This window comes from Telopea speciosissima, chromosome 8, assembly GCF_018873765.1.
Source record: "Telopea speciosissima isolate NSW1024214 ecotype Mountain lineage chromosome 8, Tspe_v1, whole genome shotgun sequence".
NCBI classification, from domain to species: Eukaryota; Viridiplantae; Streptophyta; class Magnoliopsida; order Proteales; family Proteaceae; genus Telopea; species Telopea speciosissima.
Window position 1 is genome coordinate 4,690,891 of NC_057923.1, and position 12,214 is coordinate 4,703,104.

The window sequence follows — 12,214 nt, forward strand, 5'->3', positions numbered from 1 at the left end:
GGACATGAAAAAAGCTTACGACCGGCTCGAATGGCCTTTTGTCGAATGCATTCTCCTTCGCCTGGGTTTCTGCAGGAAATGGGTGGATATAGTTATGTCTTGTATCACCTCAGTCTCCTATGAGTTCCTCATCAATGGAGCAGTCAGGGGCTCTCTCACACCTTCTAGGGGTATTCGCCAAGGGGACCCTCTCTCTCCGGCCCTATTTGTCTTGTGCGCTCAAGCTTTTAGTGCTGTTCTCATACAAGCTGAATCTGAAGGTCTCATGCATGGGATGAAGGTGCGCAACCGATCCTCGCCGATCTCTCACTTATTTTTCGCTGATGACACCCTACTTTTCTCAGAGGTATCCTTGCAGGAAATCCAAAATATCAAATCATGTTTGGATCTCTACTGCAAAGCTAGTGGCCAGCAAATCAATCTTCAGAAATCCTCTCTTATCTTCAGCCCAAATACTGCTCCCCGTTTCAAGCGATGGTTCTCAAGGATTCTCAAAATCCCCTATGGTGACCCTCCCAAGAAATACTTTGGCCTCCCTGCTGAGTTTGGTACTTCAAAACTCGAGTTGTTTAGAGAGATAAGTGAAAAGACTAGAAGTAAGATGCAAGGGTGGAAGCGAAATCTTCTCTCACATGCGAGAAAGGAAGTGATGTTGAAAGCTGTAGCCTTGTCCATGAACAATTGTGCTTCCTCCAACTTTAAACTCCCGGCTGCTCACCATGATAAAATCAGGAAGGCTGCTACTCATTTCTTTTGGGGAGAAAAGGAGGGAAATGATAAGATTAGTTGGATTTCTTGGGAGAGAATGTGTAGATCTAAGGTCAAAGGAGGGCTTGGCTTCCGTGACCCAGCGACTCAGAATAAAGCCTTGCTTGGAAAGTTAGCTTGGAGACTATGGCATTTTCCAGAGTCCAATTGGGCAATGACTATGAAGCAAATATACTTTCCCCGTTGTGACTTCCTTCAAGCCTCAACTGGCTCGAACCCCTCATGGGCTTGGCGTAGCATCATGAAAGGTAGGAAAGTCCTTACGGATGGGGCTCCTGTGGATTGTTGGTACAGGCAACAATATTAAGATTTGGGAAGACAATTGGATTCCTTCCAATCCTTTCTTTAGGTTGGAGTTTCCTCATTTCAAGGAGCAGCTAGGGATGTTCATTTTCGAGCTTATTGATCCTCTCAACCGATCTTGGAGAGAAGATGTTTTAATGAACCGGTTTCATCCAAAGGACGTGGTAGCAATCAAGGCTATCAGGCTCGGTCTCTTTCCCTGCCCGGATACTCAGGTTTGGGGGGCGACAAGGAATGGTCTTTTCTCAATTAAGTCTGCTTACCACTTGATCTGCAATCAACAGGACTCGAGGAAGTCAGAGAGGCCATCCACATCAGCCCAGGGTAACAGGAGAATCATTCCAAATGAAGTTTGGAGGAGCATTTGGGCCTGCAATGTTCAACCCAAAGTCAGGAATTTCCTATGGCATGCTTGCTCTAATGGTTTGGCATCGACAGAGGGCCTTACTAGAAGGGGTGTGAATGTGGACCCTTGCTGCTGCCACTGTGGAGAGCTAGAAACTCCTGATCATATCCTCCTCAATTGTGTATTTGCTCGAGCGGTCTGGTTTGCTTCTCGGCTCTCCTTCAGTCCCCCTCATGTTGATCCCCAAATCCATAAAGCCATCCAAGGCTGGAGCTCCCTGATTTCCAAGGACAAAATCATCGGAAGAGAGACATTTGGCCTCGCGGCACATATTTGTTGGTCTTTATGGAAAGCCCGCAATGATGCTCTTCTTGGGGGTAAGCAGCTGAGTCGCATCGACGTGAGCAAGCAAGCTGAATTCGAGTTTGAGGAATTCCTCTCCATCTCTAAATCCTCCTCCAACCCTCCTCATGCCAGATCCGATCCTTCTTTTAAGCATCCTTGGAAACCGCCAGCATCCCATGGCCTTAAGCTGAATGTCGATGCATCTATAACAGATAACAAAGGCGGTCTAGGTTACGTGCTTAGGGACTCCTCGGGGCAGGTTGTGTCTGCTTGTTCTGAGCCTATCACTAAGTATTCTGTGATTCTGAGTGAGGCCCTTACTATTCGAGCTGGTATGCAACACTGCATCTCGATGGGAATCAACCACCTGGAGGTTGAGAACGACAATCAAGAGCTGATGCGTTGCCTCTCTGACCAGTATCTCTCTCCTCCCCTGGAGATCTTCACTATTGTTCAGGATATCATGGCTCTATCTTCTTCCTTTTCCTCATGTATTTTTCATATCATTCCCAGGGAGAATAACAGCATGGCTGACTCCCTGGCCCGGAGAGCATTGTCCGTTGCGTGCCGGACATCATGGCTCATTTCCACTCCTTGGATTTCGGAATTATGTAATTCGGATTCCTTGCGTTGGTCACGCTTTAATATATAGTCCTCCTTTTACCAAAAAAAAAAACAAGAGTTTAATCCATAAGAATAGAGGAAACATGACGGGTATTTTATTGGTTGCTATAATTTGATGCAAAGTAGAATTGTAGGAGGTACCAACATACAAGAGTAAGCATAGCATGACCAACAGCTCTCTCAATGCAAAATAATGTGATACTTTTGATTATCTGTTCAGTAACCTACATTCAGTCTCAGTTCCAGTTTGATAGTACTATGTAATCTTTCTTCGCAACACCCGCTCCCAAAGTGTAATATTTTCCCTTGGGGTATACAACATAGACATGTGCATGAGAAATAAGTTTTCTACTCTTCCATGAACAAAATTTACAGGAAAATTTTTCTTCACTTCTATTTCTCTTTTGTTTCTGGGATTTTTCTCACAAGGTATACACTAAAATATTACAAGGTTGGCCACCAACTCTCAGATACAACTCCACTCAACTAAGCCTTATGCCACCTCAAATGTCCCTCATCATTTTCTACTTCTGAAGATGCTTTCGTGGATACAAAGCTATAGCTAATAGCAAGGATATGGCCAGACCAACTCCATTGAATGGTTGGAATGGATAGGACCCAGTTAACCAGAGAGGACTACTTCCCTTGTAGGCTAAGAAGCCGCCTTTTTTGTAGGATGAAATCGGTGGATATGATGCTTGTATGCATCCCAGTTGAAATGGATAGACGGCCACTGCTTCTTTGCTGAATCCCAAAGAGAGCCAAGGGCAACAGCCACAAACCTGGTATGGCACGAGTAGACATACAAAACCATCAAGATACGGAAAGTGAGAAGTATATAGAAATCAAATTTAACTGGTATAGGTAATGAAGTCTAAAGAACATTATATTCTGTATCCATTACACCCCTTCCATCCAAATAAGATTGGAGAGAGGGAGCAGCCATTGATTCTTAGTCTGTCTCGCTGTCTCCCTACTCAGTTCTCTTCTGTTGCTGGTTCTATTGTCTGATTTCGTTACAGAAATCATCCAAATTAGGTAGCCTTAGAATTAGAACTTCATTAAACACACCTCCCCTGAAGAGAAAAAATCAAAAGCAAATGACAAAAAATTGAGTTGAAGAAATAGCATCCAATATCTAACTGACAAGTCCAAACCTTCATACCTTTTTCTTTTCTTCCAGAAGTTCTTGGACAGGCCTGTAAGCTGCAGCAACACAGTTTCTGCATAAAAAGATGGCAATGAGAACTCACCATAAAAGGAAGTAACTACAAGCAATTGCTTCCATGTCCTCTTTTTAGATTCCCCCCCACATAAACTCTAAAAGGTTCCACATTTTTCTTAGAACTCCTTTCTTATCCATGCAAGTGCTTAGAAAAATGAACAATATACATCAAGTTCTTGTTAAAGGTCAATCAAGGTGCATTGAGAAGTAGATGTATGAATTCCAATTAACTCTATGTCATATACTAATCAGAAGATTGATGCAATCCAAAAGAAAGTCAAGGATCTATCCAAATTTGAACAAAAAATACAGGGCAATGAGATAGTGAGGTAAAGAAACTCAGTTATGGCTAAACAACAACATGGTCAGGGAGTTCTTTTTGGATTTATTAGAAAAAAAAAAAAAACAGTTAAAATGCTATGTCTTCATATCCTTGAGAAATACTAGAAACTCAAATATAGCATGATGAAAATAGTTTGACAACCACCAATACCATAATATCATCATTTTCAATCGTGCACACCTTCGTATATATGTAGCTGTTGATATTCTCCCCCACCCCCCCCCCCCCTTCCCCTCAACATGATAGGTTAACTATGCACACATAACTGCACCCTTTACTGAGGTGGGATCTCATAAACGCACATCTTTAGGTTAACTATGCACACAAAATTACAGATTACATTGTTTTTTGATGATTTGGTTGCACTATGTGAGAAACCTTTGTAGGCATTTTACAAACAGTCAAGCTCTCTTAGTCAATTTGTACAGTCTCGCTAGATATTAGTCTTTGACATTTCACAATCTCACAGCTAACTACCATCAGGCTACATAGTAGATAAACTAGAGCAAATGGGAACTATGTGCGGATCGGAGGTTTAGCACAGGAACTTACCTGAAGACGCAGCGGACGCCGTCGCCTGAAAACGCAGAGGGCTCCGTCCCCTCAAGTTGCAGTGACAAGAAGAGGGTGCGCCGTCGCCTGAAAATGCAAAGAGCTCCGTCGCGTGAAGTCGCAGCAGCAAGAAGAGGGTGCGCCGTCGCCTAAAAACGCAGAAGTTTCAGCGGCAAGATGAGGTGGGCCGTTGCCTGAGAACGTAGAAGTTTCAGATCCGTTAGGGTTGACTGGTTGAGTGAATGAGAAAAATATGAGAGAGAGAAGGAGATGGGTCGATTGAGTTTGTCCTTGGGTTAACCACACTTTAAGGGTGGGTTTGGTTACCATCCCGGGTTAGTCCCTGGGTTACACCAACCAGGGTTAACTCTATGTTAATTTGAGGGTTTTAAATATGAACCGTTAGATTTGGGAGTGCCACTTGTTGCACTCTCAGGGTGAAAATAATAGGAAATAATGGATCATGAAAATGGAGTATAGGCTTCATTGGATTTTACTCCTCTTAATTTCAAGATCCATTATATTTTGTTATTTTCACTTCCAAAGTGCGACACGTGATAGATTTAAATCTAACGGCTCTAAATCATTCTTTCAATTTGAATAATGAACTAATCATAGTTTATCCCAACCTAGAGTCTAATCCGGGTCAAGTTTAACCAAATCAATGTTAGACTCATGGTTAACTCAAACCGATAGATTCAACCCTAATCTCTACTTCGTCTCCCTCTCTCTTCAATTGCATTGAGAGAAGCTGCCGCCGGAAGCCAGGAGCTGCAACTTCGCCGGAGCCCACCTCTTCTTGCCGCTCTCGAGACCGAATCTTCATTAATCTCATCGCCTCTCTCTTCTATTGCCCTCATTGTGAGACGAAGCCCAACCGAAGAGAAGCTGCGGCTGCAACTTCAGGCGACTAGCTGCAACTTCGCCGCTGCCACCACGGAGCAACAAACTTCTTCAGGTAACTTCAGGCAATGTCGTGGTTTTTTGTTTTTTTATGAACACAAGTTTTAAAAAACAGTTGAATTTGTACAATCAAAGGAAAAATAGAGAATTACTTCATGGCATCATCAGAACTACAACAACCAGCAGCAACAACAACAACAACTACAGTTACAAGCTGCTAATTCCGATATGTATGCTAAGGATTTCCAAAGACTTGCGGCTGCCTTCGGACAACTATAGCTCGATCTGTTGTAATTTAACCCTTGTGGAGGAGCTTCAGATTATTGGGGCCGGCCTTGAGGAAAGAATTACAGAATTTTCTTTCAAACCCTTCTGACTCTGACAGAAGGGGAGGGGGAGGGAGAAATAGATGCTTGAATAAGTAAGGGCTTTTATTAATTCGCTTCTGATTACAGACAGGTGTGTGCCACACATTTTTCTCTATTTGTAAATAACTGCTACCAGGTTCGTTTGATACAAAATCTTATCCAGCTTTTGGTCTCTTTCAATATTTGATTATTTGGGAAGTTAATTAGTAGGCTCGATCTCACCCCTTCATATTTGGGCCTTTGGGGTGGATAGAATTGCAGCATAAGGCTGCTTGTACGTTCCAGTGTCATTCTTCAGTTCATTTGTTTTGGATCCATCACGGGTTGTGTTTGTATATCTCTTCATCCCCCATTTCCTTTCCCCAGACCCCCAAACCAAAAAAAAAGAATGGAATCTAGGGTTTTGGTTGAATAGGGGTTTTTCAATTTCTGCAGTACTTGTTAAATTTGACCATTACGTTTTCAGGGTTTCTCTTTTGATTTCATTTGTTCGTATTGATGTTTTGCCTTTTATTGTTTGGTGTATTATCACTCTGGGGACGATTTTGATTGTCTTTACTCTGCCTGCAACTACTCTTTTGATTTCATTTGTTTGTTTTGGTTTGGTTTCTCAACCTCAAACTCTTTTCTCCCATTTTGTCTCAGATTTTGGTAGAATCACCCTGCTGTAAGCCCTGAAGGTGGTAGATTGAAGAAATCTGAAACAGGAAGGTATGGATTTTATAGGGTATTTGATAAAATTGGTTAGGGCTTGTGAAAAATCTCTGTTATATTTCAACTATATGATGTACTTCTTGAAATCTATGTCTGTTTCAACTATATGATGTATGCTCTGTGACTTCTTGGGTTTCCTGAATCTTTCTTTTCTAAGCTTTCAAAGTCGTATCCACATTGGATTGATCACTTTTATTTTGGGATTGACCTTATCAAAGTTTTTTTAAATTGTTTTTGAACACGAATATTCTTCTTTTTCATGATTGATCTTCATACCTGTGGCCATAGATGAGCAGTGTCCATGGAAGGAAATAGAAGAGCTCTGGGTGTTTGATCTTCAGAGAGAGAGAGAGAGAGAAAGAGCTTCTCTGCTGGCACAGGTCTTAGAGAGGAAGAAGTAGTAGTAGTAGTAGTAATGTTTTAGATGATTTTATGTGTGGCTTAAAATGTGTTGGCTTGGTTTATGAATGAAAGAGGAGGGAGGATGATGGGGTTGTTTGGCCTCATAGTAATAATTATTTAGTGGTTCTCTGCTGGCATAGGTTCTCCTTTTTCTTGTCAAATTAAATGGTTTAATCTGACAAGAAAGATTGATGTGGCAAGGGGTTAAGAGAACTATGACTAGTGATTGGTGCTGCTTAGGTTTAAGGGTTTTTTGTATGTCTTCATACAAAAAATTCTTCTCGTCTTGGTTTGGTTCAGTGTGGAAGCAGTGGCTGAATCTTCTTTTGTATAATGGTGGTTTCATCAAGCCTTGGTTTAAACAAGTATAATCAGCTACATGGAAAGGGAGAGCATTAGAGCAATGTAGTTAAAAGATATGGGGGGAACAAAGCTGCTGATCTGCCTTTCTTTAATCTGTTATACTTCACCTACTGACCCATTAATCCATGGAATAGCAAAACAGCATTCAAATAACTACCACCAATTATAGAAGGGATCAGGGACTTAGTTGAGTTGCATTTACTCATCGGTCATCCTCCAAAAATGACTACTATAAATGTTGTGCTAGCTCTTTCGAGAATATCCCATTCACATTTTAACATTAAGAAGATAGTTGTAGAAGGCAAATCCAGCACATGGAAGATTACTTGAGACTCCCTACAAACTATAATATACATGCCAAAGATTGTTGTCTAGTCAACCTCAAATTAAGTCATTAAAAATTATAATATGTCATTTTTTTATATAGGATTAAACTAACATGGTTTATGGAAGTAGGTGAGTCTTTAGCTCAAAAAGGAAGAGCACCTGGGTTTGTTCCAGGAGATGATGGTTCAAGTCCATCAAGATTCTTATGTTAACTAATTTAATAAAAAAAATTTCAAATTTTTGTCTTGGAATTGATGTTTTTCTTTCAGACATTTTATTTTAAAAGTATGGTGATGGCATAACTAGAAATTAAAAATGAACATCCACATTTGTTTCTTAGTATGTTGAACTGTTCCCACAGATATCCTGTTTCCCATCATTTTCAGTCCATTTAACTTCTCCATAATTATGTATTCACAACTCTGATTGCTTCCAAACTTGGAATATCAGTCCTTGGCATCAAAACCTATAAACTCAAATTGATAAACTTCAGTTTAATAACCTTATTTTTCCACCTGCCATAACCTTGGCCTGTTCTGTCCAGGAATACCAAAATCAATCACACAACCTTAAATAGAAACAAAGACAGAATGAAGTAAGTGATATTCTCGACAAAGACAAAGTGAATCAGCAAGAATGTGCTCATATAACTAGGGCTCCGATTAGGGCAAAGAACATACCAAGAAACAACGTAGAACTATGAAGAAAATAGAGATTATAAAGCCCAAGTAGGCATTTAGTTCCACTCAACTAAAGTGAAAATGCTAATTGAAAATATAGGTTTGAGCACAAAATGAATTATAGTAGAACCACAGTTGAATGAAAAGGATCTTGGTGGATTCGAACCACCATCCCCTTAGAACATGAACATGCTTGAGACATTCTCATGTTCCAAGTGCTCTACCAATTTGAGCTAAAGACCCAACAAGTAAACTTTGACATATTTTAAAGTCTAACTTGTAAATCAGGTGTAGAAAACTAAATTGATCTTCCAACATATACATGACTATAGGAAAAGGCAACAAGATTCAACAAGCTGCCAATTTTTCAAACTTTTACATCTCCTTCTATCCTCATGTTTTTAAATACCTAGATTGCCCTACCTTTTCACCTGACTCTTCCACCTTGAGTCTTCTCTCTTGCAGACAGATGAGAAGATCTCTGTGCCTCTTCTTCCTTTTCCTCACAAGCTTGGATAGCTTCTGCTATAATAGAAGCACTCTTAGAGATTGGGGAACCCACTTCATATGAGGTGTTACCAGAGCTGTTGGTTCCTTCTCCCCTTCTCCTTCTCTTTGCTGATAAGTTTGAATGCTCACTTATATCAGAATCTGAACTATCACACATCTCGAAACATAAAATATGGAATCAAACTAATTAATAATGACTGAAAGAAGAAAAAAAAATGCCAGCAAACTGGAAGAACAGCCCAAGAGAGACAGAGAGATCAAGCAACCAACACTCCCTTTTACAAAGAGAGAAAAAGAAATAGCAAATGTTTATATAACAATAAGCAGAAACTGATTTGGAAACCATTCAAACAGATTTTAGAAAGAAAGAAAGGAAACCCATCTGATGCATCGACTCAAACAACAATTATCAGGACAAGAAAATGAAGCTTTAACATAAGCAAGAGTGATGGCATTAAGAAACTGAGACTGAAAAAGCATGATAAAACCATTAAGAAATTAGTGTTTTTGCATTTCTTTCAGCTTTCTATTTTACACAAACAGACAGAAAATGTAACTCAACGGTTCTAAATGAACAGAAGAAATCAAATAAATTATAGCTTTTATCTTCTTAAGAGAGAGAGAGAGAGAGAGAGAGAGCAATTACCCCTAGATACCTCTCGAATTCAAGTCTGCCAAAAGAAGCATTTTGTAGTTTCAAACTTAAAACAATCATCAGCATTCAAACCCACCTAAAGCCAACCCATAGTCAGTAGCTACTTACCCCACAACCAACTCAAGAACCTAACTCCCAGAATCCCACCAAAAAAATGGAATTTCAAGAAGAGGGCATAACGGACAAACACCAGAAAGGCAGCAATAATTAAATATCTACTGATATTCAACTAAAAAAATACACATAATATGAAAACATAACTCACCTGATTCAGTTGGAACTACAGGACAACGGGATTACCCACCAAAAAACCTGTAAAAAACAGATTGAAAACGCAACGAAGTAATCCAAATGGAATTGAGCATGAGCCTGCTGAAGCATCAGATTCTCATTCTGAGACTTCCAGTGAAGTTTCGGATCTGTCAACTATTGAACAGAAGCAATTTTTTTAATGATTTTGAACCAAAAAATCAGAGATCAAAAACTGATTTTTAAAACTTGGAAAATTTCTCTATTTTTTCCTTTGATTGTACAAATTCAATAGATCTCTGTTTTTTAAAACTTGCGTTCATAAAAAAAAAAACGACGACATTGCCTGAAGTTACCTGAAGAAGTTCGTTGCTCCGTCGCCTGAAGTCTCAGAGGCGAGAAGTAGGTGGCAGCGGCGAAGTTGCAGCTCGTCGCCTGAAGTTGCAGCGGCAGCTTCTCCTCCTCGGTTGGGCTTCGTCTCACAGTGAGGGCGATAGAAGAGAGAGGCGATGAGATTAATGAAGATTCGGTCTCGAGAGCGGCAAGAAAAGGTGGGTTCCGGCGAAGTTGCAGCTCCTGACTTCTGGCGGCAGCTTCTCAATAGAAGAAAGAGGGAGACGAAGTAGAGATTAGGGTTGAATCTATCGGTTTGAGTTAGCCATGGTCTAACATTGGTTTGGTTAAATTTGACCCGGGTTAGACTCTAGGTTGGGATAAAATGGTAAATTATGGTTAGTTTATTATTGAAATTGAAAGAATAATTTAGAACCATTAGATTTAAGTCCGCCATATGAGGAGGGGATAATAACAAGAATAACAAGAAATAGTGGATCTTGAAATTAAGTTGAGTAAGTAGTGTAGGGTTCTCAAGGTTGGGGGTAAGAAAGTCCTATTATGCAAGGGAAAGGGAAACCAAATAAGCCTCCTAATTAGGAACCAACCTCTAGAGTGAGGCTGTGAGGGTGTGGGTGGAAAGGGAGGAGAAAAATTAGGAAACGCCTCTGCTTGAAGAGTTTATTATATATAGAATGTGGGGGTGGGACTGTGAGAGGATCATCGCATAGGAAAAAGAAGGGAACACCAGGCAACACCCAACCCAGTAGTTGTCTCGCCCGAGCTAGCTTCTTGAATTGTTCTTTCTACCCATAACATATAATCCAATGGATCACAATCGATGGACCAAAAGGTTCCTAGAAACCGTCGTTATACCGCGCGGGGAGTTATACGCTGAAAGACGGAGATTGTCCAGAAGAGAGTATGACAGGGCAATGGCCAGGTTAGATGCTATCGGAGACGAGCTGGTAAGGGAGATAGACGAAGAAGAGGAGGGAAAAGAAGATGATGAAGATGTTGAAGATGTTGAAGACAAAGAAGAAGAAAAAGAAGAAGACGACGACGGCAAAAACGCATGTCCGATATGTCTGAAAGTATTAAAGGATGAACGTCTGATAAAGAAGCTTCGCTGTCATCATCGGTTTCACATTGCCTGTATCACCCAATGGCTGAAACGAAACTCCACTTGCCGTATTTGCCGACGCATCATTAGAACTTTTCGTAATAGAATTTAGAGCTTGATTATGAATAATATTCAAATTATTATTATTATTATTATTATTTTTTAATAATGGTGGTATTCATATAGACTATAGAGTGGTTTACTATTTTTTCTTCTTTTTTTTTTTTTTGTTTTTTTGTTTATTAATGACAAGACGTCGTTGTTGTCTGCCTGGTAGTGTAACGATTGGACCAGAGAGTAAGAGCGCGTACAGGAGCATTTAATTGACTTACGAGGAAATATTTTAGTTCACAGGGGACTGAATGGGACAATTTCATGCCGCCCTAATGTCCTATGTCTAGGCATAAGAACCTCGCGACCAATTAGTATGCAGTACTGGATTTAGTACATATTTTATGTTATGTTATGGAGAATAGTTTCCAAGTATATGGCTTATAGGGTAAGATGCAAGCAGCCTTCCAAAATCCCTATATTGATACTACTCCCAATAATAGGTTCTTAATCTCCTTTTGGGGTTTGCTCATTCGGCTAATGGTTTCTGGTGCTTCCCCAGTTTGAGGGTGATTTATTTTAAAGGCAGTATAGTAGGTGGGCTTTGTCCCTAGCATGTGCCAGGCGTTTACTCGATGCCAATCATCATGATCCTTTGGTTCTATTTTGCTATGAAAGTTTCCAATGTAAAATTACATGACCGAGACAAGATGAGCATGAATCTAGAGATCTCCTGAACAGAATGCTTCGGTTATCATTGTCATTGAAACCAAAGCTCCCACAGCCCTAATAAAAACAAGGACCAAATTTGATTCCACCCATTGGGAAGAGAGAATCTCTTAATCTACGGGTTTTCGTGGTTAGATAGGACTCTTAGAATAGTGTAAGGACATATCGACCATACAATAGAAGGTAGAGAGAATAATGGCACCCCAATGACTAGATTCTCCCCATCCACGCAGTAGAAAAAAATTGTGCAAAGGTTCTGAATCTATGTTCCAACGGAAAAGCTTACAATTACAGAGCCCAT

At 40.2% G+C, this 12,214-nt stretch overlaps 1 protein-coding gene across 1 annotated transcript; it reads left to right on the plus strand.

The window, feature by feature from the left end:
• The first annotated feature begins 1,151 nt into the window (after positions 1 to 1,151).
• LOC122671166 lies at positions 1,152 to 2,414 on the plus strand. The gene has a single exon (XM_043868268.1). The coding sequence runs from the start codon at positions 1,152 to 1,154 to the stop codon at positions 2,412 to 2,414; it is 1,263 nt and encodes a 420-aa protein (XP_043724203.1).
• Positions 2,415 to 12,214: the final 9,800 nt, after the last annotated feature.